We start from the raw sequence: 25173 nt of genomic DNA, 5'->3' as shown, positions 1-25173 counted from the left end.
CATTCTCTAATTTCTTCTAGACACATTTGCATTAGCTGTTTTCATGGAGGACAGTAATAAAAATGCTCAGAAACTAGTCTTCAAGCTCTGGTAAAGAGAACCAGCTCTAGCAATCAGGCTCCAAAGATCCATAATGCCACAAATGAACACTTCCCTGAGTGTCCATCTTGGACCATCTAAAGATTTCTTGGAAGACAGCATTCCACAGACAAATCTGTCTTGATCCTTCAGCTGTGCACTTTATGCACATCTGTTACAGCAGAGCCAGCTTACAGTAGCTGCACAGTCCACTTCCAAATTTTTTTGTTCAGGCTTTCAGTGGTTATTTTGATCGCTTACACTCAAAAACCAATGATATATCCAAATTCTGTTCCCCCACCAAGCTATAGTTTAAGAGCGAGTTAAAGAACTCCCACCTTTTAAAACGAGGCAAGAATGGTGTTGCTAGATTCTGAAGCTGGCTTGTGTTTCTAACATCTCCATGAAATGGCTGCCCTCACTTTTTAACACGCTGAGAATAATGATTTTAGAAAAGCATTAACAATCGTAACTAGATTCACGGTTTATAGCTTTCCTTTGGAACTTGAGATACTGCTGATGGGCAGTATCTGGTCCCACTGAAATCACAAGAATTACGGATGTGTAGTCCACATCTCTAAGAAATGCAAGCATTTCTCTTGGTACTAGAACATGACCACGCATGTTACCACCAGTTCACCTACAGCTTTTTCCACATCAGGTATTTATTTCTTTGCTTCAGGTTTTTAAGACAGATTTTCTCACTGTGCGTTTTACAAGACAGTGCCTTCTTAAGCTTATCAAAGCAGTGGCAGACAACTTTGAGAAGAGGCTGGCATGTATACTGAAATTCAGTATGCTGAATCATACGGGTAATTATAACAGGGACAAGTTTTGCCCTCATACATACAGAGGCTCTTACGACCGTAGGGCACGCGTAAGGCTAATCCCCTTCAGCGCGGATAGAAGTATAAATTTAAAGACCGCTAGGCCTTCCTTATCGCCCAACGCTACTGCACCGGCCAGAACAGGGCCCCCGGCCAGAGGGGCCGCGGCCGCCGCTTGCGGGGCCCCGTCCCGTCCCGTCCCGCCCCGTCGCGCGGCCCGAAGCCAGCGCCGCGGCCCGCACCGAGGCGCCTGACCGGCCCCCGGCGCCCGCCCGCTCGCGGCGAGCGGCGCCAACCCCCGCCCGCGGCGCCCCCAGGCGCGGCCGGTCCCCCTCGACGCCCCGCCCCGCCCCGCCCCGCCCACTGGCGCACGGCGCGCGCTTGCGCACGCGCGAGGGCCTGTCCCCGAGCCCGGCCGTTACGGCCGAGCAGCCCTGCGCATGCGCCGCCTCCCCGCGGGCACCGCCTCCACGTCCCACGGGGCCAGGCGGCGCCCCCCGCCCGCGGCGGGCCCTGCCGGGCCTCCGGGCACGCCGGGAGCTGTAGTCCCCGGGGCGCGCCGCGTCACACGCGTCCGGGCCGCGAGGCCTCCGCCCGGCAGGAAGCCCACTCCCCTCGTTGCTATGACCACCGGGAAGCGGGCGGAGCCGAGCGGGAAGCGGCGTCACCTGCCGAGAAGTGACGCCAGCGGGGCCCCGGATGTCGGTGGGGCAGGGCACGCGCACCGCCACGCCCGCCGGCGGAAGCGCGTGGCCGGGGCAGAGCTGCCTCCCGGCGGCCGGGCCACGTGACAGCGCGCGGTCACGTGGCAGCGCGCGGCCGGCAGCCGCGATGGGCACCGCGCTAGACATCAAGATCAAGCGGGCCAACAAGGTCTACCGCTGCGGGGTGAGTGCGGGCCCCGCGGGGCCGCTCTGCCCGCCCGGCGCCGGGCCCTGCCGGCCGCCCCGCACCGAGCCGGCCGCCCTGAGGCACCGGGGCGCGCCCTCGGGCGGAGGAACGACCCGCTCCCTGCGGCCTCCGCCCCGGCAGCGGCGGCTCCGCTTCGCGCCCTTCCCTGCCCCGCCCAGCGCTTCCCCTCGCCGCCCTCCCCGTGTCTCCCGCTTCGGTCCCCGCCGAGGCAGCCGCGGGTCCCCGTCGGCCTTGGGGCGCTCGGCCCGCTGTTGGTCCCCCCGGCCCTAGCTGGGGGGCGGTGCCGCGGGGTCCCGCCGGGGGACGGAGGGGGGCGAGGCCCCCCGAGACGGGGCGGTGCGGGGCTCACCCGTGGGGCGGTGGGGCTGCAGCCGCTTGTGCCCGTGTCGCCGCAGGGCCGGTGCCCCGGCGTTCCAGCCTCCGGTTCCGCTTCTGTGCTCGGCGAGAAGCCCGAAAGCACCTTAAGGCGTTGTTTGGCCCTGTCGGGACATCTCCTCTTTAGATAACGCACTGGGACAAGAGCGGAACTAATGATTTTTTTTCCCACTGGGCAGGAGTCTGCCCGATGTGCTTGATAGCGATGAATGGGCTGTGCTTGCTTCACCTTTTGCGGCTGCCTGATCAAACGCTGTGCCTTTTTTCATTGTCGAAGACTCCAAGTGCTGTTAGGAAAAAATAAATAAAAAACACCTTGCTCACGTTTTCGAGACTCTCATCACTTTTTCTAGGCAATATTCTATCGTTTAACCAAAAGTTTTCAAGTCTTTTTTTTTTTTTTTTTTTTTTTTTTTTTTTTTTTTCTTCCTGGCTACTCAGCCACGTACTTGTATTATAAAAAAAACCTTTTCACACACAGCTTTCCCATATGTTAGTAATTTGGCTCTTACAGTGTATAAAGCATGTTTCAATTTATTGAATTTTTTAATGCTGGAAAACTGATTTAAACAGATTGAAATGGAAGGGTATGTGCCGTCTGTTCTACAACTGTCAAATCATCTAGAGAGTGACTTTCATGAAGCTAAATTATCAGTTTGCAAACAACACACCCCTTTAGTTATGGTGTCATAGTGAGAAAAACTACTTTCTGTATCTCACTTTCATATTGTTTTGCCTTTGCATCTTACTAGAAGTATCTTAGTTACTTATTTTGTTACCGTGGTACCGTGCCCATTTTCAGTTTTTTCATTTGGCTTGCTTTATATCACTTTAAATTGGGTTGGGGTTTTTACATATAGGAAAGGGATATTTCTTCTGTCTTTAAGCTGAAATGAAGATATTTGCGGTTAGTAAATCTGCCAGTATTGTTTATTCGCATCCTTTTTAACTCCACGGGAAAAAGCTTGTCATTTTTGTTTAGTTCATTAACTAGGCCTGAAATCGGGAATTCTGAGTGATGTGAAAACACAGTGATGTACACCAGCTGTACAGTAGAATTACAACATTAATTTTTAATAGAAATTTTGTAGGGACAGAAAGGAATTGCAAATCTCTTTAATCAGGCATGGAATGTATACGGGTTTGGGTTGTGAGTTGGTGATTTTTATTTTTAGAAGTTTACAGATTGTTGTATATTTTAGTGATAATAGCTGTGCTAATAATACCTTTGGTCTATGGCAACTTTCATCCCAATTATGCTTGCATCAATGATACTTGAAAATGCAGGGATTCCTTTAGTAAAGACAACAGTTCATCCCAATGTGTATGCCTAGCTATTAATTTCAAGGCAATAGGGATACTGTGGCTAGGCTTGATCTTCGCTTTTCTGAACTTACTTAAAGCTGCATTTAGATGTGGGAGAAGGCGATGTCTAAATTATGCACTGGTATAGTCTTTTTGTTGTGCCTATTACATTATAATATCAAAAATTTGCTAAAACATTACTGAGCTTTCTAAGTCATTATTTGCCTGAGACCATGGTTAATCCAGCGTAACTCCACAATGCTGTTCGCTTTCCTAGCCACTTAATTTCTGCCACCTTTCTTGTGCTGACAGTACTGGCTATGCAGTAAGCCAGGTCAGAGAGATGGATAGTGCTTGGTTGGCACAACGCTCAAAAAAAAAAAAAAAAAAAAAGTAGTAAATAATAATAATTCAAAAATTGATCTTTTGAATCATGAATATTTGTCAGTCAGTATCAGAATGGTCTTGTGCTGGGTGCTCTGCAGAAGAGAGGTTAGACGTGGTGGAGGAGCTCCAACAGAGTTGAAAATTTGACAAAGTAGGGTGGATAAAGGACAGTCTGAAGGGTCTCAGCTTGTGATTTTAGATGATACTAAACCAAAGAACTGGTAATGGCGATGGCTGCAGATTCTTCCATTCAAGGTCTGTATCTCTTGAGAGTGCATGGTCTGGGTGAAATATTCAGGGATTTTTTAGCAATCAGCATCTCTCAATCTGTTGCATGTACATCAGCCATCATCTTTACAACTGTTAGGTATATTTGCTATACATCTTTATTCGCTCTGGGAGGGAAGAGGTGTGGGGAAACAAACAGAGGGGAGACCCATGTTTAACAAGTAGCTGTTCTGAGACTCTTTCAGTGGTAAATTCCATACTGAATTAGGCCCTGAAGGTGCAGGAGTTGTTAATACAAACTTCTACGGGAGAACTCTAGAAGTTAAAAACCATAGCTTTAATTTTATTGCAGAACTGAATTTGAGTCTTGTTAGGGGAAAATACTGTTGAAAGTACATGTGACAAAGCTGGTGAGGGGAGAAGATAAGGGTATGTCTAAAGCAAATATCTGACCAGGAGAAATAAGGCTGAATAACTTCTTTTTTTTGGTAGTTTTTTGTAAGGTCAGAGTAATGAATCAGTGATGTTTCATTACAGGCTTTCCCCATCAGGCCAAGATTTTTAAAATTTCTCTTTGGGGCTGAAATACCATGTAACAGAACCTTCAAATACTGTTCCCTGTTGTCTTGGGTTGGGTCAGACTACTTGTCATCCTGGTGCAGAGCTAAATCCAGCTGAATTCAAGCATTTTTGATAGTTGCAAAGCAATCTCCCACACCAAGTGGAAGTTGCTTCACATCCTAAAACTTTCCGTAGTTCTAGGTAGTTGAGTAGGCAACTGTTTTCTTCTTTTTAATTGTTGTTTATTGTTTCAGTGTTGACTGTCCTTTATTAACTAGGAGAGATAAGACACTAAATTTGTGAAATGGTCACGCATCATGCAAGCATGTGATTGTGTTCCTGCTTTTGAAAAGGAAGTTGGTTAAAATAACATGCTGTGGTAAACAGTAAGCAATTTCAATTATTTTATTCAATTATTTTAGTACATAAAAACCCCCAAAAATAGTTATAATCATCAGAAACAGGAGGAACTAAGCAAACCTTTCTTTTGTTGTGACTTCGATTTGAGAAAAGCTGACTTAAACGGATTACTTCAAATCATGAGTAGAAAACCAAGTTTGCCACTTCTTGGACCAAAAGCATAATAGCATTGTTTTGTTGGTTTTTTTTTTAAAAAAAAGAGTGACAGGGGATTTAAGAACAAAAAGACGATAAAATTGATCCTAATAGCACATCCTATAATAGCAAAATAAGTCTTACTGCAGCAAAACTGTGTTTAAGTTCCTAGGAATGGAAGGTCTGTGTTCAGGAGGGGTTTGTTTTGATGTTGGGTGGTTTTTTTTAATTGGATGGAGAATTCTTGAGCCATTGAGGCTCATTTAATAAACCCTGGAATGCTGGAAGAATGAGGGGCCAGGCACAACTAACGATGCATTTTGTTTAGAAAACCTAAACAGGATGACTGGAGTAACTGTGGCAGTTAGTCTGAGATTGATAATTAAAAGAATTCTAGGCTGAAAGGCCTGAAAAATGTGTCGTTCAAAGAAAGGTGCCATGGTTAACATCAGCCAAGACTTTTAATGACAAATGAGTCCCAAATATATTTAAGTCAGAATTTGCCCATAAGGAGGAAGCCTCTTACTTTTTCTAAAAAAAGCAAACATTAGTAAATCAGAGCATTGAGGTTTTAAGGCATCTATGACTAGTTAGTTGAGTCTAGCAGACTTTTTCTGTTGAATGTGGCCAGCTTCTTTCTAAAGAACCAGAAGATTGTGTTGTTACAATTTGCAGGTGGCTTGCTTAGAGGAATATGTGGAATGTGGAATAAAATGATAAGGACTGCTTAGTAAATGTGACTTATGTGAACTTAATGTGAATTTGTAAATTGCCAGATGTTTGCCCTTTGTCCCAAAAGTGAATGTCTGTGGTATGGAAAGTGGAATCTAAAAGGAACCTGAGACATCGTCTTGCTAACCAACTGACCGTGGAGTTCTACTGAAATAACGAAGACCTTAATCCATAGATGTATAGCGGATATCAAATGGAACTAGAAAAATGTTAGGCATTTCTGTATGGCGTGAGGTATGATATCCTCTGCTGTTGTCAACACCTCAGAAACTGTAATGGCATGTTTCAAGTGGTCTTGAAAACCTGCCTTGTGGTTAGTTTGTTATTTTTCAAAGCTACCTTGCATTTGAAAAAAAAACCCTAAAAAATTAGGATGATCTTTTTCTTAGCTGTGATGCTGTCAAGTGATCAGATACAGTCTGAAAATACATAATATCTAGCTAAAATTATTTTTCTGTCTCCTTAATGCAGCAAACAGACATGACAGTGTAAACAGATTGGAGTTAGTATATATTTTAACACTAGAAGTAATTTTCCCAACGATTCACGGGACAGCATAGTCTTTACATAGTTCATAGATACTGAATAGCTGTCCAGTTCAGTCAGAAGTCAAGATGTCACTTAGGAGTCCCAAGATAAAACTCTGTATGCATGTTATGTACCATTTTGTGTTACTGATTGAGGATTGTTTCAAATCATCCCCAGCCGGACTTGGGTGAGTCTGCTCCATGACTACAGGAACAAGGGATTGTGCTGCTGGATCACACGAAGCAGGTGTTCATCTTTGTTGTGACCCTGAAAGTGACTGACATTTTGAAAGTGTCAGTCTTCCTGGCAGTTTCATGTGCATATTTGAATGGTAAGGAACTGACAAGAAGGCTACAAAGCTTGTTTGGGATCGTTAATCGGTGGCAGTCTTCTCACAAGAATGTTTTGTTTGCAGTTTAGCATATGTACCTTGCAGCTTTGTCTGCTTTGCATAATACACCGGCCCTCCTGTGGATGGATACTCTGTTCAGATGAGTAAGTGTGTAGAACAGCTTAGTTCTATCTTGCAAAGTTTTGTCGTCACATGGTGAAGCCATGAGGAGCTGCTAGTACGGGAGAAAGTGAAAAGCTGAGTAAAAGCAACTGATTCTAGGTTACTACATTGTAGTACATGGGTTCCATTCCAGTGGTGACTTTTTCTATGCCTTTATAGTTTTGTGGTGTTAAAGGTAGATTTAACCCCTTTTTGACATGGACTGAAAACAGTACTAGTTTAGTATTAAGTGTTGCCATGTAGCTTTTAGAAATGCACGTTTGCAAGTGTTTTGAAAAAGTGAAGTTTTCTCATAAATTGTGTGCAAACTATTTGAACGCCATGGTGAGCTTATGCTCTTCGTTTTGCCCTTTTTTGAAGGACAAGTAACTGAGAGCTTTATTTAGAAGGGACCCTGTTTTCACACAAAAATGACGGAGTAGCTGTTCTTGGGAAAAGACATAGCTGATTTCCTCCCCCCACATCAAACAGAAATATAATCTGATTGTGTATAAACAGTTAAAAGTAAATACTACAGCATCTTTTTCTTGATCCTTTCCTCTCCCACACTAGTGACCTTTAAAAGTTTTTGTTAGAAGGTGGTTTTGAGGTGTGTTTTCATTTCTTAAGAGACACCGAATGCTAGAAGAACAATTCATACTTAACTTCAAGTCATTCTTCTCCTTTCTGCCCCAAATACATACACCCTTCTCGTGTGAAAGTATGTAGGCGATAGCTCTGGAATAGGTTGTTGCTGTGTGGTGGGAGACTGTTCTCATTTATTAAAGCAGTTCATATGTTCAGGATTGTCCTTGCTTCTTATAGTTCAGCTGTACTCATTTTTCAAAGCAATAACCTAATTGCTTGTACTAATTAAAGCCCGTTAGCAAAGCAGCACAGTATTTAGGTCAGCTTTTCTTCACCGTCCTTTTGTGCCTGTGCCTCCTGTTCTGGCATTTCCCAGTTGCTGCAGGTCCTCTTTTCAGACTTGCAGCATGTCAGCCTTCAATGTGATGCTTGATGTTCTGCTGTCCAGTTCTGCTTTAAACCGCCTGACCCATTTTCTATATTGTCACCCTGTACCACTGGTAAAGACAAAAGGCTGGCAAAATTCAAGTAGCATCTGTCAGAGATTTACAGAACTAGACTGGTTTTAACTGGTCGAGTGTAGAGTGGGCAGTCTGAATTATCCTTTGGTTGGAACGATCTGTAGTTTGGTGTCTGGTTTGCAAGTCTGCTGAAGGTACAGAGAGCATTGCCGTCGAGCAGAAGAGAAGGTTAGCCCCAAGAAACTTTCTTCAGGTTCTCAAACCCCTTGCTATTTCCAGATGTGTGTGAATGTTTGACGTGGAACTTTGGATTGGAGTGGATTCTCTGTTGTGGGAGAGGGGAAGGATAAACTATGGGGTATGTAAAATGAACTGTGTGTTGCTCTCCTGCAGTTAATCTTTTTTTCAGTGCTAGAACTTCTAAGATGCAGTTTTCCTGTGCAAATACAGTTTTGTAGACAAAGCGTTCTTAATTGGGTGACGCATCTCTTGAGTCACAAAACTTGTGCCTCCAATTCAGATACACTTTCCAACTGTTTCCCATGTAGCATGGAATTTGCTTGTGTAGCAGAACAACTACTTATTTATTTGTTTTAAATTTATTCTGCTTTGCTTTTGAGGCAAGATTTATCCTCAGCTTGGCTGTCACTTTTACAGTTATGCCTTCTCTTCCGTCTCCCACGGCTGTCTGTCCCACTCTGTATAAAATTCCCTCTTGGTGTTTCATTCTAACATGTGAGATGGACCTTGTTCTATTACCATCTAACCTGATAGTTGGTTGTGAGGATATTTTTCATCTTCCTGGGGGGGAAGATTTTGATACTTTGGAAAGAAATTGAAACTCAGATTAGTACTTCTACAAGGAGGAGTAGAATATTTTTAAAGAAATCAAACTGGAAGTACAGAGGTCTCTTTCTGACGTTGCTTTCATGATCAGTATTTGTCCTTTCTGACAAGGTGAGGCTGTTCTGTAGGAACGCTGTTCTTGAGATTGAAAATCAGGTAGCATGCTGTCTGAGTAAAAGCTATAGAACAAATTTACTTAAATGTTTTCATGCTGTCTTTTCTTCTATTAGGAAGTTCTTTCTGGAGTCGTGGTCATAACAAGTAAGGACACAGTCCAGCACCAAGGCATCTCATTAACAATGGAAGGATCGGTAAACCTGCAGCTTAGTGCCAAAAGTGTGGGTGTGTTTGAAGCTTTCTATAACTCTGTCAAGGTAAGACCTGTGCAGGTTAATAATTTTAGAACAGACCTTTGACTCTCTTCTCAAATTAGATCTTTCCTTAATGGCTCTCAGGTAGTTATAGCACTTTGTGGTATGTAAATGATAGAAAGCAGAGAAATGCTCAGCATTATCTAGTGATTATGATGACATTTTGGGGGAAGAACTTTCACTGTTTGGCAAGTTTTCTTTAGGGATGAAATACAGCAACACAAATACTATGGTTATTGGACATTGCATTGATGGGCCATGATTTAAAGAAAAATAATTAATTGTGTGATTTATTTATTTGTTTAATTAAGTCACTGGGTTTAATAGTCACTATCATAATAGTTTCTGTGGAGGCCACTGAAGTTGTGTGTTACTAGGCACAATACAGGACCTGCACAGATGATCTTGTGGAGTATGAGGCTGTGCACAAACTGACTGCAGAGCTCCTGGAAGGGCTCTGTACTGCTCTCCAGTGCTTCCAGTTTGGAAGTGTGGGGTTTGGGATCTAGCAGGGCAAGTTACCTCCGGGCTCCCCACGAACATGGCTGTACTGATTGAAGCAGGGCTGGCTCTGTCTAGAGGCAGTATAGCTACGTTTGCAAACCAGCTTGCTTAAGTTAGGATAGCCTCGGTGCAGGGCCTGTGAAGGTCTTTATTTGTATCATAGTATGAATAATCTGCCCATGAATGACTGAAAAACAGACAAAACAGTAGAAGCAATAGATTTTCTTATTCCTGTCTGGTAGACGGAGAATAATAGTAAAACCCCGGAGAGAAAGGAATTGTGATCTTCAAGCGGGCTTCCCCAGTTGCATCACAGTTAACCATTGCTCCAGTGAAAGACTAGCCATAAATACAGATCTTTTAGGGTGGGAAAGGCCTGGGGAGAAGATAGGAGGGAACGGCTAACTGCTCAACTAGCACACATACTTGTTGATTCCTGCTGCTACTATTCTAGATTATGGCTCTTAAAATGGAACTACGCTTCCCAGTTAGCTCTCTAGACGCATTCGGTCATTACCATGAGACAACCATAAAATAGATCACAAATTGCTTTCTTGAGGAAAGCATTCTTAATATTTCTTTTCATTGTAAGACTGGAGAGCTGTGTATTGTGAAGAAAGACCTGAGTTTCTGGAAATTCGGGAAGTCGGTTATAGTGTAGTGGATTTTGCTTGTTCTTGAAGTGATGGGGCTGACGCTCTGCTTTAACCTAAACCTCTTAATATTTGTCTTTACAGCCTATTCAGATTATTAACAGCACTATTGAAATGGTAAAACCAGGGAAACTTCCCAGTGGCAAGACAGAAATTCCATTTGAATTTCCATTGCATATGAAGGGGAACAAAGTTCTGTATGAGACATATCATGGTGTCTTTGTTAATATTCAGGTAAGGTAGTCGTATCTGTGGAGAAAATCTGAAGTTTTGTTACTCGCAGAATGTATTATAAAGCATGTCTTATTCCATGGAAGCAGAGGATAAAGTTTTGTGGTAAAGTTTTCTTTTCAGAGTGCAATAAGTTCTCTCTTATCGAATTGAAGAATAAGCAGAAAGAGATCCTTTGAAGTAAATATCTTTTAAGCTTTCCTTTATTAATATATCATTCTTCTGGTGTATACTGTATTTTCTAGATATAACTTGAGATTAAAAGTCATGATATGTGTTAACCTCTAAAGTTCTAGTTTGTAGGTAGTTTCTAGTTGCCTTTTTCAGTTCCAATTTCTACGAGTCAACACTTCCCACAGGTGGTAGCGCTTCTTAAATGTGGCAGAGGAATCATCCTGAGATCTCAGTATCCCATCAATATAACATTGCTTTTAAAAAACTGTTGTGATGTCTCCTCCCTTTTCTTTTCAGCAAATTTAAGCTTTTCATTGGGAAAAGTTGACAGTGATGAAACTGATCAGATGTAAGATGGGATGTACAAGGGAAAATTAAAAGCATACTGGAAAGAGGGACTTTAGGTTGAGAAAGGATAAAATATATTTGCCACGCTTGTTAAATCTTTTACAGTTCTCTTGCAGGGTGCTGTTTTCATCTAGTTCTGATTATTTTTGTGTGAAAGGAGTTTGCATTTACCATTTTGTCAATAATCTATATAGTAGTACATACCCAGATACAAGTTTATGTACTGTTAGCCTAGTACCAGTGACACTTTGTTAGCATAGTAGACAACGAATCGCTGCTAATAATACTCAAAAATTAAGTGTACTGTCTTACCAGATCTGTTTTAAGACAGAGATAAATCCTACAGGACCGAAGATGGCTAGTGTTCAGAGTCTTTTCCTGCACTCATTTGTGAGAAGTGTCCTCTAGCTGGCGGAAGTCTTCCCATTGTTTATTTTTTCAGACCTCCCATATGGAGTAAATCTTTAAAGAATGATGGCATAAACAGTAACAAGATGTCTTGCCTGAAATACCTTGTCAGAACTACCGTAACATATACCTGATCCCTCCTTATGTTGTAGACAAGTACAACCATTCCCTTCATGGAAAAGACTGTACCACAGTGTCCTTTTGTTCAAAACAAATGTGTAATCTCATAATGAATATTCAAAGCAAAGTGTTGGGAGCTTGTAGTATCTTCAAAACCAAGAGTTGTTTGCTTTCTGGTAGAGATGAGTAGTAACATTTCCTGCCCAAGTCTGTATGAATTTGTGGAAACACCGTTTTTAGATTTGACCTTTTTTGGTTAAAAATTGTCTTACCATAGGTAGGTTCATTTGGGGTTTTGGGGTGGTTTATTTTTTGAGGGAAAGCCATGTCTTGAATGTAAACAATGTATTTAGACAATACTTTTTCTTACCGAGGAGTGCTTTTTGTTTTGTTTTCTTCGGGGAAAAAGATTAAGAACTCACTAAATGCAAAAAATTTTGTGCACACATACACACTTGTAGTTCACTGATGATAGTATTGGATTTGATGACAAAGTGTAAAACTGTTAGCTGTTTAGCTGAACTGGAAGTCTTACATTACAATCTGCGATTTTGAAAAACCCTTAACAAACAAACCAAACCCCACCCCCATTTACAAGCCTATCAGAACTAACTAAAAGGAAAATGCCCTTGTTTTTTGTCTACATTCAGATTTTTTTTTTTGAGTACTTGCCATATCTTTTTTTCAGTCTTGGCTTTCTTCCTAATGCAGCATCTGTTGTTTGTGGTAGGTATGTCAAAAATGGTGCAAAACTGGTTGAGTTGCTTTCCATAGTCTAGATAACTTCCCTGTGATCAATATCAGTTGTTTCAAGGTATACTTTAATGGTGAATATTTGTTTTGTTTTGTCATTCCCTCTCTCATCTATGTAGCTTCTCTTTACAAGCTGGGGCTAAATTTCATTCTGAAGAGGAAAATGTAGTGCTGAGGTGTTTAAGAAAAACTTCTAAAACCTCTCTCCAATTCCTGTATAATTTAAAAGCATGCCTCTATTGCTTGATCTAGGTATTAGTATGTTAGCTGGGGGTTCAGTATCGAGATTCAAGTCTGTTCTCATGCAGAGACCTTCTGATCAGACACTGGTGGGGAGGCCGAATTGCCAGGCCTGTGCGTTCCTGCTGCCCCATTGCACTGTGCTCCCCGGTCAGAATGAGGTGTAGTGCAGTAATAGAAGACTCGCTCAAATAGTGACCGACTTCAGTGGAAACCATGATCTGTAACGGGGAAGGAGAGATGCTCGCCGGGTCTCATTCTTGCATGCGTATTCAGGTTGTGTGTGGAGAGACACCATGAGCTAGAAATTATGAAGCTGAGTCGCTAGTCTGAGTAAAGAAGGAATTAAAACCAAAGCAAAGAAACCCCCGCCCCAAGAAATTCCTTACCTTGTAAGCATGTTGAAAGGCTATATTACAGATGCTGCAGTATACGGTTACTGTGATAACCAGGGTCATGCTATTTTTCAGTCGCTGTTTTGTGGCTCCCTTTTTAGGGGAGAAAGGGGATGAAATCATCAGCAAAGGTTTTGAACAGTGAACAGCAAAATTAACCTCGTTGCCTGACTGTACAGCACACTGCTGCTTTTAAGTTCAGCTGTATGGTTAAAGACAGTTCCCCGTTAAATATGCATGTAACGTTACTGCTCTTAAATCCGATCTTACAGTACATTTAAAATTAGAGGGGCTGTGAATATATCTTATTGATAATCACTTAACCAAAGTACGGTGAAAAGCAATACCATAATCACTCTCAACTGAATGCAGTTTGGGTGCTGAAGCAATCCAAGACTCTGTCAGTGAGTTAGTCCATCAGTCTGGTAGGTTGTTACATAACACAGAAGATCGGGAAAGCATTTGCAAGTGACTATGGGACTGTAAACACAAAGAAAAATCAGCTTTCATTTGGGAGCACCTAAAATCATTGTATAACTCTTGACCTTATTCCCCTCTCCCCATCACTGGTATGTATGTTGCCTACTAATCTGTTTTAAATGATGCTTTAAATTACTAATAATAGTAACGTTCTGCACATATGCATTAAAAAGATGAAAAGTTAGACAGAAATAGAGGAAATCTTAACAAAGGCTCTCTTTCTCTGCTGCCCTGTTCTTGTCAGTATACTCTTCGGTGTGATATGCGACGTTCTCTGCTAGCAAAAGACCTAACTAAGACTTGTGAATTCATTGTCCACTCACTGGTAAGTGTGGCTTGTATTAACTATACAAAAGTGAGATTCCCACCCACCCCCCTTTAAGAGAAGGTTGGCAGTAGCGTTAGAAAACCAAGTAAAACCATGTCATTTGTAATGGCAACGTACAGGATACGTATGAGTAAAGGAAGACAGCCTCAAAACAAAAACATCCAGAAGAGCTAGGGTGTCAATCGCTTCTGATTAGAACAACACATTTCTCTTTTCATTTGAAGAAAATAGTACAAAGAGGATTTGGATTATAAGATGTTGTTGTACCGCACTGAGTTTATTCTTTTGTTCATCCTTTCAGTTCTGAAACAATGATGAGGTTAGATAAATATTACGGCATTCTTTTAAACCCTGTTTCAGATTATCTGAGCATTTCTTAGCCAGAGGTTCTGGGCACCCACAACGCCTGTCGTAGAAATGGGAGTTTGTTGGTGAAGAGAAAATACCTGATTTCTGTACTTCAGATGACTAATTATGATTTAGAGCCCTGACTCAAAGTATCAAAGCTGGGACTGCATCAAGCTGGAAATAAGAAGCTTGTCAACTTAATCACCTTTGGTTTTAAGTAGGCCCCCGGTTGCAGTGTGCTAAGGTAACTAGATTAACAAATAACCACATCCTGCAGTCAGCAGCTTGGAGACAGCCTTCCTCCTGTGGAGGTACCGCTGTGGGATAAGATGCGACTGTCTCACAAGAAATGCTTTGCTGCTTGTTATTTGAAGTTTCTATATCAGATTGGAGTTTTGTTTTATGCTGACTTGTACACGTGTCCAGAGCATCTAATGTCAGTACAGAGTGTGCAGGCCTAATTAAGTCTCTTTTCTCATCCCACAACTTGCAGGAACATACTGTTTCTATCATTCCTTTGAACTCTTTTAATAGGACAGTAAAGTATGAGACTATTCTGTCTTATTTGTCAATAATGGTAGAAATGTTATTTTAGTTCTATAGTACCTATTTTAAAGATGTCGTGCCTTTTTTTAAGATTTAGCTAGGTGCTATAAAGAAGTTTCATGTTGGTAAGATTTCATTATTTTCTAAAACATATTACACTACATTTTATTGGTCTGTTATAAGTAAGCCACACTTGTCAAAATACTGAACAAATTACATAGTATGCAGTTTCCTGGTTTTATTTCTTGTTCCCACTACAGCACTTCTTAGATCACAAGTCAGTAAATCATGAATCTCTCAGGGCAAATTAATGAGGTTTTACTGAACATACAATTCTCACTGTCAGTGCTCAATGTACCGTTTCCCTTAACCTTACTCTTTGCCAGAATTTGTCATTTGCAGGGAAAATACAGTCAATCTTTTGCTAACATCTTCCATCTTGCAGCTGGGCAGCAGAAGTTATTTTGAATTCCTAAGTAGTGAGGGTAGATCCTAACTAAGAGTTCAAGTTTAGCCCGGTGGTGGTGGTGTGCTCTGCCAGCCCCCACTTAGGTGCAGTTGAGTCTCTTGTAAGTGACGCTGCGCTGGCCGCCTGTTTTAAATATGTAGGGAAAAGACAGTGCAACTCCCTGATGAGGGCGGAGAGGAGGAGAGATCGGGGAATGGTAAGCAAAGCTTACCTTCCTGGTGCTGCCACCTTAGCAGAGCTCAGGACCTGTTCAGCCACTATGGAAAGATTTAACTTGGTTTTGTGAGAAATGGTGTAACTAGACACTGAAGAACTGTAATAATGTGCCTCCAAAACTGCTTCTCCGGTGTGGAAAGCTAACCTGGACCAAGTTTTGCTTATTTTACTATTAAAGGAGCTGGAATGCGAAGCCCATTAAATCAACAATACAGTAATTCCATCAGCTGAGAATATCCTGGTAATATCAGGATGGCTTAGGAGACCTGAGCTGTTACTGAAAGGGCAGCAGGACGTGTTCGAAGTGCCCAGGGGTAACACGAGGGAGGGAGACTTCCTAAAACGTGTTTGAAGCAATGGAGCAAGTTCATTTATAATCTCCCCCACTCTCCCCTGCCCAAATTTACTAAGTATTAATAACGAAAGGAAACACTGCAAGTGACATAAAAATGTAATTATTTGTAAATACAGAAATGTGAAAATTCACTTTTTTTCCAATAGCATACCATATGCTTCAGGTAGGTAGCATATTTCTTTATTTCTTCTTTTCCAGGTGGTTTAGAGTAGTCAACCACATGTTTGGGGTTTGCTCCACATACACCCCCCCCTTTTTTTTTTCTCTTTTTTCAGTGTAGTTACAGCTTATGCCAGAAACTATCACATGAAGATCTTGTTGTAGTTTATTGCATCAGCAAACAGGAAGTAACCAAAAATTAATACAGTTCTGCTTCTACAGTTTAGATTTGCGGTGCATTGTGACTTGTGTTTAGACAATATCATAACGTTATTTAATAACAAAGGCAGGAAATGTCAGGGGTTTTATTACCTAGAAGCATACTTCAGTATGAAGGCAATCCTGAAGACTTAACATACCCAACAGCTGCCTGCCTTTGTTGTGTTTTTTAATATTCTCTCTGTGTGTTTTGTAAATCATGGCTTACAGTGAAACTCTTTCATTACTTGCAGTCACAGAAAGGGAAACTGACACCAAGCCCAGTAGACTTCACAATTACTCCTGAAACTCTGCAAAATGTTAAAGAGGTAAGGTAAGGGTTTTCTTATTTTACTTTAAATGCAATGCTTACGTGATTCTGAGTGAGAAAGAGAGGGATGATTAAATGCTGCCCTGCAGATAATCAACTCCTTTTTTTTTTTTTTTCCCCCCCTCATTCCCCACCGTCATTCTCCTTTTTTACTTTTGTAAGCAATAAAGTGATTCTGCCCGATCTCTTGTGGTAATGGTGACTAATGTAACATGGGACTTTGTTCAGTAGTGGTTAAACATTTTTATAATTTTTCTGAATGAAACATGATAGTGAAGCAAGGGAAAACATGCTATACCATACATAGCCAAGATCCTTTAAAAATATGTATTTTGAACCTTGATCGTGCATTTTTCTACAGCCCCATGTGGCTTTGGGAAACTTGTATGAACAGTATAGCTGTCTTGGTCATTTACCTCTGTGAATTTCTGTTTTTTCCACTGAAACCTGTGTGCTCTTTTTCCAGATGTTCCTGTTGCGTTCTTTTTGTTAATACGACTATTTTCCTGCTTTAGGTCTCCCTTCTGCATCCCCAGTTTGCCTTCCAGTGCTCTTAGTTCCAGAGTTCTGAATTTAGACCAACTCTTCCACTTGTTTCTCAGAACAGACCTCCTAATGAGCTGTTTGGTTGTTTCATGCTGGTGTTGACCTTATTCTACATATTCACAGAGTTACTGTGGTTGGAAGGGACCTCTGGAGACTGGTTAGTCTGGCCCCTGTGCTTGGAGCAGAGTCATCTAGAGCAGGCTGCTCAGGGCCACGTGTAGTAAAGTTTTCAGTATCTCAAAGGATGGAGACTTGCAGCCATTTGGCAGTGTTACGGTGTTTGACCACCCTCACAGGATTACTTTTAAATTTTTTGTTTATTTTTTAATCTCCTTTATTTCGATTTGTTGCCATAGCCTCTTGTCCTTTTACTGGATACCTCCAAGAGGAGTCTGTCGTCTTTACTCCTTTTCATCAGATATTTATACATACTGATAAGATCCCCCGGAGCCTTCTGTTCTGCAGGGATGAACAATCCGAGCTCTCAGCCTTTCTTGCGTGTCATGTGCTTTTAACCATCTTCATGGCCAAATCCAGCAATGGCTTGACTTGCTCCAGTAAGTCTGTTTCTTGTACCAGAAGTCCCGAGCTGGACGCGCTATCCCCAGTTTTTTCTCACCAGTGCTGAAAAGCTGGGGAGGATCACCTCCCTCAGCCGGCTGGCAACACCTTCTGATGCAGCTCAGGATGCTGTAGGCCTGTTTGTCCAGCCTGTTGAGGACCCTGTGAAGGGCAACACAGCTATCTGGTTAATCGACGGCTCTTTCCAATTTTGTGTTACCTGCAGACTTGCTGAGGATGCACTTTGTCCATCATCCAAGCCGTCACTGAAGATGTCAACTAATACTGGCTCCCGTATTGGCCCCAGCCAGCGGTGTACACCACTGGTACTAGCCTTCCGCTGGACTCCGTGCTACTGATCACAAACCTTGGAGTCCAGCAGTTCAGGTCGGTCTCAGTCCATGTCAGTGTCTAACCTGTACACCTAGTCTGTACTCCATCAGTTTGTCAGTGAGGTTGCCAGGAGAAACAGTATCCAAAACAGCGCTGAAGCCAACATAAACAGTATCCACTGCTCTTCGCTTGCTCACCAAGCTAGTTGTTTCAGCATGGAAGGCTGTCAGGTTGGTTAAACATGATTTTGTTTTCATAAATCCATGCTGACTGCTTCCAGCCACTTTCTTGTCCTTGGTGTGTTTGGGATTGGCTTCTGGTGTTATTTGCTCCATCGCTTTCCCAGGGACTGAAGCAAGGCTGACGAGTCTATAGTTCCTTGGATCTTCCTAACTGAAGATAAGAGTGACATTTACTACCTTCCATTCCTCAGGAACCTTCTTTGTTCATGACAGCCTTTCAGAGATAATCCAAATTGGCCTCACGGCGACATGGGTCAGCTTCCCCAGCACTTGTGGGTGTGTCCCATCAGGTCCCATGGACTTGTGTACATCCAGTTGGTTTAAATGTTCTCTAACCTGCTCCTCCTCTACCAGTGATAACCTCCTTGGTCCACACTTTCCCTGTGGTTGCAGGGGCCTGGGCTTCCTGGAGGCAAATCTTACTAGTAAAGTCCGAGGCAGAGAAGACATTAAGTACCTCTGTCTTTTTCATGTCTTCTATCACTGGGTCCCCTACCATATTCAGTAGCAGGCTGACATTTACCCTCCTCTTCCTTTTGCAGCTCGTAGATTTTTAATGCCCCTTTTTGTTACCCTTCGTGCCTTTTGATTTCATTCCAGGTGGGCTTCGGCTTTCCTAAAACCATCCCTGCACAATCGGATAGTGTTTTTGTATTCCTCCTGGGTCACCTGTCCCTGTTTCCATCTTTTGTATACTTCTTTGTTACGATCTTATCAGTAGCATCTTGTTTATCCACACAGGTCTCTTCCTACCTTTGCTGGACTTTCTGCATGTGGGAACAGACTGTGCTTGAGCGTGGAGGAAGTGACCTTAGGAAACCAGGCAGCTGTCATGGCTGAAACTCTTCTAAGTCTAGCTGAGTGAGGGAGTGAGCAGGTTGTGTCCGGCAGCCTCTCGTGTCTCTGGAGTCTGCTGCACACTGAAAGCACATGTTTTTCCAAATACAAGGATACAACTATTCTTGGTGGGAAAATTATTTTTGAGACTACTGCTAAATACTAAAGCTGTCAGCTGTCTGTTCTTCCTATGAACCATGTTTCCATATAAATTATTTTCTGAGGTATTTTTCTTTCTCTTCTGTATCTTGATACTTCACTCCTTGGCTTAGCAAAGACTCACTGGTGAACATCATGAAAAAGTCCTGTCTATTAAAAGTTTTCTTATGTTTAATAGCAGACCCTATGCCTTTCCCTATTTCAAGTACGTAACCACAAAAGTTGGTTCTAAAACTTCTGACATCTTGGATCCAGAGCTCCAGTCCAGTCTAAAGAATGGTATTAAATGTGTGGCCTCTTTTTTTTTTTTAATTCTTCTACCTGTCTCTGAAAAATATATGGGTCTAAAATAACTACCTGGTGGACGGGTTGCAAAAGTCACTGGTTTGCTATATATAAAGTACAAAAATTTAAATTCTTGGTTTGTCTGGAGGTTGTGGCTGAACTGTTACTTCTAGTAGACCAATAGAAGATTTGCAGTAGCCAAGCAAAGCACAGAGAGGTTGGACGAAAAACCAGAACAGATTTGCTTGTATGTTCTTGATTCTCATTTGTGGGGGATTATGAATAAAAGTGTAAATGATAGGTGCTATGAAATAAGACCTAGCTAGGATTAAAATATGAGGAATACTGCCAAGAGTAGTAAGGCTCTAGGGGAAATACGCCCTTAAAAAGGCAAGTCTCGTAGACTAGGATGGAGGAAAATGGCCTTGAGTTCTCCTTCTGCAGTTTCCTTTTATCTCTGTCCTGACCACTGTACTTCGGGGAATAGCTGTACGATGTCCCTGTGAAGCAGGGATGCAACTCTGTTTACACCAGTTGTGGTAATGGGAAGAACCTGCAAGGGATCATGAAATAATTTTACTAATTACTTTACATTTTACTACTACATTATTAGGACTCAATATTTCACAGGGTGGTTTTGTCAGGGATGTAACTTCTGTTATTCAAGTTAGGAGAAAATACCCAAGTGAGGTCACGTTTACTAAACACATGAAAATTCCTCTCTTTTTATTTCCCCCAAAGATTTGTTTTGAGTGGAACAGCTAAATTCTGCAGAGGCCTTGGGTATCTGGGTGAAACAGTCTAAACAATAGCTGAGAACTTTTCTGCCATTGCTACTGGCAGCCAGGATTAAGAAGCGAAACAGACAGACTGGGAGAAAAAAAGCTTGCGGCAAGAAAGTTGGTTTGGAAGAAGGGAAAAATCAGTACATGGGCAAGGAAATCTGAGGCCACAAGCAAGCGTGAGCAGCTGGTTGGAAGGTAGGGCCTAACATCAAAGACAAACATCAATAACAAAAAAAACTGAGGGAGAGAAGAATAAGGCTTGGAAAAGAAGGGGAAAGTTAGAGCATGGTGCTCAAAGTGTTTGAAGGAGGCTGGATGGAGAAGATGGGAGCTGAAGATGTGGGTAGAAAACTTGACTCTTTCAGTGTGCCTCCCGCCAGGACTTGAAATGTAACTGGAGCTTCTGGCACGCGAGTTTCTCTGCTGGCAGAGTATCTGTGATGCCTGCTGGCTTCATGAAGGGGAGGGCAGGGGGAGCAAAGCCCCTGCTTTGGTCTTTTATGGAAACTGATTTATAGACTGTCATCCTCAATAAGCTATTCTTACTGCTCCTTCCTTAACAAGTAGGAAACGTGCTTGCTGTAAAGAAAATTTTAAAAGTGTGATACTGTATTCAAATTAAGCTCTTCATTAATTGTACTTAATTGGTGTCTTGGTATGTAAGCAGAGTGCCACATCTTGCATTAAAAAGAGATTTTTAAATGCCTGTCTTCCCTCCCAGTAGTAGTGGCTGTTAGAGAGAAAATTTAAAAGCTGGGAAAAGTGCTGAATGGTGGACTGTACGGCAGTCCGTGCAAAGTGGGACCAGAATGCAGTTCTCTGGAGCTGACGCGACTTAACCGTCCTCTGAGCTGCTGCCAGCCTACCTCCTTCAGCATGCAGTTCTGACTTCTGGATTAACTCTAACAGTCAAGTTGTGTCGTTCATTCCAGGAAGAATGGTCCTGTGGATGGAATGAGTAGGGGGGCGCATGTCAAAAGAGCGAGTAGTAAGAGGTATCTTAACCCATCCACATAAGGACATGTATTTTTATGTTATTTAAGTTACTTGAAGCATTTCTGAACTTTTGAGTTCTTAACTTTGCAACTTTTTGGGGTTTCCTACAGATTTTGGTAACTTTCTGTAAGGTATTTTTTTTTCTTAGTCTGCTCTCACAGTTGTGTCTGTCTTTTTTCTCCCCCCCACCCCCAATCTTTTTAGAGAGCTTCACTTCCAAAATTCCTCATCAGAGGTCATCTCAGTTCTACGAACTGTATCATCACCCAGCCACTGACAGGGGAGCTGGTGGTGGAGAGTGCAGAGGCTGCAGTCAAAAGTATTGAGCTGCAGTTAGTACGTGTGGAAACCTGTGGTAAGTTTCTCTCAAGTGGACTTTGTGTAAAATAGACTGCAGTAATTACCGCTTGCACTCTTCCAGCTTAAATAGGAAAGATTGTCAAAAGCAGTCTAATTAAAAAGACTTGCAAAAAATTGTTTGGCACTTTAGGGGGAATGGTCCGAACATTAATTTAAATAAGGAATTAAGGATCGTAGAGATTAAGTGCTAACATGAAAACTTGCAGGTCAGAGGGCAAAATGTTTTGCCCTCACGTACCTTCCCTTCAGTGCCAGCCTATCTTTGTTTTAAATTTTGGCCACTGCTTTCTCTTCTGTCTTTCCAATCCCCTCCTCTCCCTCTGAATTTCCCACTTTCACCAGGGTGTGCGGAAGGTTACGCCAGAGATGCCACAGAAATACAGAATATTCAGATCGCTGATGGGGACATCTGCAGGGGCCTACCAATTCCTATATACATGGTGTTTCCCAGGTTGTTCACCTGCCCTACCCTGGAAACAACAAACTTCAAAGTTGGTAAGTGTGGAGGACTTGATGCTGTGTTGGCGTCTTTCATCTGAGACAAGTTTCGAGTTTTACTTTAACTTCTGGCTGGTAACGGAATAAATTGCTGACAGCACTGCAAGAACCAAGGACATCCATCTGTTTCCCTGTAGAGGTTTCCCGAACAGGGTTGTAGTCTGCTGTATTTCATATAAATCAAGAAAATACAGCCCACATACCTCTAACTGAAAACAGTTGTGCAACTATTAAGCTACTTCTGATAGAATTATATAGTAAAGGGAGAAAAGCAGTGTAATGGCAGGTAATTGCTGCTGCCAAAAAGTTACATGTGATTAAACACTTGAGTACAAGTTCAAGAATGAAATGGCAAGGTGATCCCTTCCTCCTTTTTATCACCAGCAAGAACCCCTCTATTTCCTCTCCTTTTTGTTTCCCCTTCTGCTGCACAGACTCGAAAAAATAAGGTTAGGCTGTACGTGACTTTGCTTTTCTTGATCTACACCAGCTGCTTCTTCCTACTTATTGTTGCCAAAATCCAACCGTTTAACACACACCTGAAACAGGGGTTTCAATTGTTCAAATAATTACTGTAGAAATTCTCTTTGCTATCCTGTTTTCTTTCCCCTTTGTTCTGCTGGAATTTGGTGGTTCTTTTTTTTTATTGTATCAGATTGAAACTACAAGTCCCTGCTTTTAGGATCCTTCCCAGCTGAAGCCCTACTTTTCTGCTGTACGTCTTGGACAAGCGTGCACAACTAGTTTTTCGGCTTTGCCTGTTTCTGTTCCCCCCGAGAAAACTTTTGCAGCTGATGGGTACAGTGATTTTCCCCAAAACAATATTCTCTAGTTTTTGCCATTTCTAGCTATTGAATAGTAATTTACAGTGACAAATTGCTACTATTACTGTAGTGTCTACTTAAAAGAACAGTCTTAATAAAGTTACGAAGATTCTAGAAAAGGACAGTTGTTTCCAGTTTATTTTGATCTCTCGTTCCCTTCATTTATCAACTCTTATCTGACTTTGTATTCTGTCTCCATTTAGGTTCAGTTATAGATGTGATACTGATTTTAGTTTTGAACAACACAACTTAGGATTTAAAGAGTAGATTTTCTTTTGGAATTTTTCATGGTTTGAAGGTACATTGTATTTTGGAGTTTGATTTCTTAAGGCCATATACAGTGCAAGATTCCAAGGCAGCGTTCTGTGCTGACAGCCGGGGAGGAGTCTCTTCCCCAGCTCTTCCATTTACGTGCTTCTGAACAACGCCTATTGGCGTGAGGCATCTTTCCCAAAACATTTTAATCTTAGATGTCTGAACTCTGCCTGTTGTCCAGAGGACAGTGTCATAGTTTCTCAGTGATACAGAGGTTAATCCAGGGAATCCCAAAGACTAGAACAAGCCAAGGTGCTCTAGGAAGGGTCCAAGGTCTGGGATGCCTGCGGTGGGGCTCTGCGTGGAGTACCGTGTCCATCCCTCCCACAGGAAGATAGGGCGATGAAATGACTTGGAAGAGCCCTGTGAAATGCTGGTCTGAGAGCAGGAGCTGTCTGCCTCTCAGCCCACTGCTACAGTTCAGATTCATAGCAGACTATTTTATTTTAATTTTTTTTCCCCTTCTTCCAGAGTTTGAAGTTAACATTGTTGTTCTTCTGCACGATGATCATCTCATCACAGAGAACTTTCCGCTGAAGCTCTGCAGGATGTAAACAGTCGGAGGAGAAACGCTTTAAGGATTTACTGAAAAAGGACAAAATTCTTCAGAGGCAAACTAAAAGGTCTTATTTCAACTGAAAACACATCACTTGGTTCAGCCCTGCTGGTCGTTCTCGTGCTTTCATTTCTCTATAGATCTTGCTAAGACTTTGCCTGCCTTGCAGGAGCCTACATGGATGGACGTGTCAGGGCTCTTTCCGAGTTCACCACTGTTTGCTCCAATGCTTCTCAGACATATCCCGAACGAATGATTCTGTGTATTTTTACAACTTGTAGAAATACCTAATAAGTTTCTCTATTTCATTCTATAATACTTGTTCCAGGGTCCTTTGAAGACCTCTTACACCAGGTGTAAGGGGACTTACTAGGTTTATCTGTACTGGAGGGAGGGTGTGGGACTTGTAATAAAATACTGCATAGTGTCTTTGAAAGTCTAATAATAAATGGTGCTACACCAATGCAGGATGGTAGTGTGGGATGAATATTTTAAGATGAATATGAAATAAGTGATGTGAAATAACACCGAGTGTGTTTTGGTCAGATTGGGCATATGAGTCTTATTTGAAGAATGGTTAGAACCGAAGTTGTTCATGTGTGGCTCTTCCCTGGATTAGAAAAACAATGCCCTTACATTGTTGCCCTTTGCAATTTGTGTAAGATAGCGCTGAAAAAGAAGATGAGTCAGAAGGTTTTAGTTTGAGAATATATTTATTCTTTGCATTATAACATCTTCCCTTTTATAAGACTTCTACAGCTCAGTTTTGATGTGAAAAAAAAATATATGGTAGTTGTGTGAGAAGCAGCACTGCTGAGTTGTTGCAGACCAGCCTATGCTGACAGGGAAAAAGCTGTATTAACAACCTCTACGCTGTGGCACCGTGTGCCTTTAGGATGTGACTGTTGTTGGATGAATAACCATTCTCGGTGAGACAGTCACTCTTTGTAATCGGTTGGGTTAATATTGTCACTTGTTCAACTTAGCTTACTCCTTTCCAGGAATTTACATTTAAACTTTAAGGTAAATATGTTAAAGGGTTTGTAACTACACATCTTAAAGGAACTATGTCAGAAAGGAAAAACCTTACCCACACAAACAGGTTGTAGATTTCAGTGTTGTTCTAAGTTAACAAGAACAGCCACAATTTCATTCAGATTGTGAATTTTCCATATGCTAATATGTGGGGTGGAGGCAGGCTAAGTAGATAAAGTATTATAAAAAGTACAACCGTGAGGATGACAAACATGAGAAGACAGAATTAAAAAAACTGCCCAAAAGTTTCCTTTAGCTCTATCTAGCAGCATTGCCAAGCAGGAGAATGTAATTCTAAGTTTGGCCCTGGTTCTGTGCCATTTGTATTTTAGAAACAA

The 25173-nt window shown here is 42.0% G+C and overlaps 1 protein-coding gene across 8 annotated transcripts; it reads left to right on the top strand.

Annotated features, from left to right (window-relative positions):
* Nucleotides 1-1394: 1394 nt before the first annotated feature.
* Nucleotides 1395-24263, top strand: VPS26C (VPS26 endosomal protein sorting factor C). Of its 8 annotated transcripts, none has more exons than XR_005826556.1 (8): nt 1396-1793; nt 9107-9250; nt 10489-10638; nt 13798-13878; nt 16427-16501; nt 17468-17606; nt 17837-18173; nt 18927-19008. XR_005826556.1 is itself a non-coding variant. In XM_040585068.1 (8 exons), exons 1-8 carry the CDS (start codon nt 1605-1607, stop codon nt 23180-23182), a joined length of 993 nt encoding a protein of 330 aa, XP_040441002.1. In that variant the 5' UTR covers nt 1416-1604; the 3' UTR covers nt 23183-23707. The 8 variants fall into 8 exon arrangements, 7 of the variants coding, with proteins under 7 accessions (XP_040441005.1, XP_040441007.1, XP_040441002.1 ...); XM_040585068.1 differs by lacking the exons at nt 17468-17606; nt 17837-18173; nt 18927-19008 and adding exons at nt 21452-21602; nt 21950-22102; nt 23133-23707 and having other exon boundaries at nt 1416-1793; XM_040585069.1 differs by lacking the exons at nt 17468-17606; nt 17837-18173; nt 18927-19008 and adding exons at nt 21452-21602; nt 21950-22102; nt 22761-23120 and having other exon boundaries at nt 1420-1793.
* Nucleotides 24264-25173: the final 910 nt, after the last annotated feature.

This window comes from Falco naumanni, chromosome 2 (genome assembly GCF_017639655.2).
Source record: "Falco naumanni isolate bFalNau1 chromosome 2, bFalNau1.pat, whole genome shotgun sequence".
Classification (NCBI taxonomy): Eukaryota; Metazoa; Chordata; class Aves; order Falconiformes; family Falconidae; genus Falco; species Falco naumanni.
This window is presented reverse-complemented; position numbering and strand designations above follow the sequence as displayed.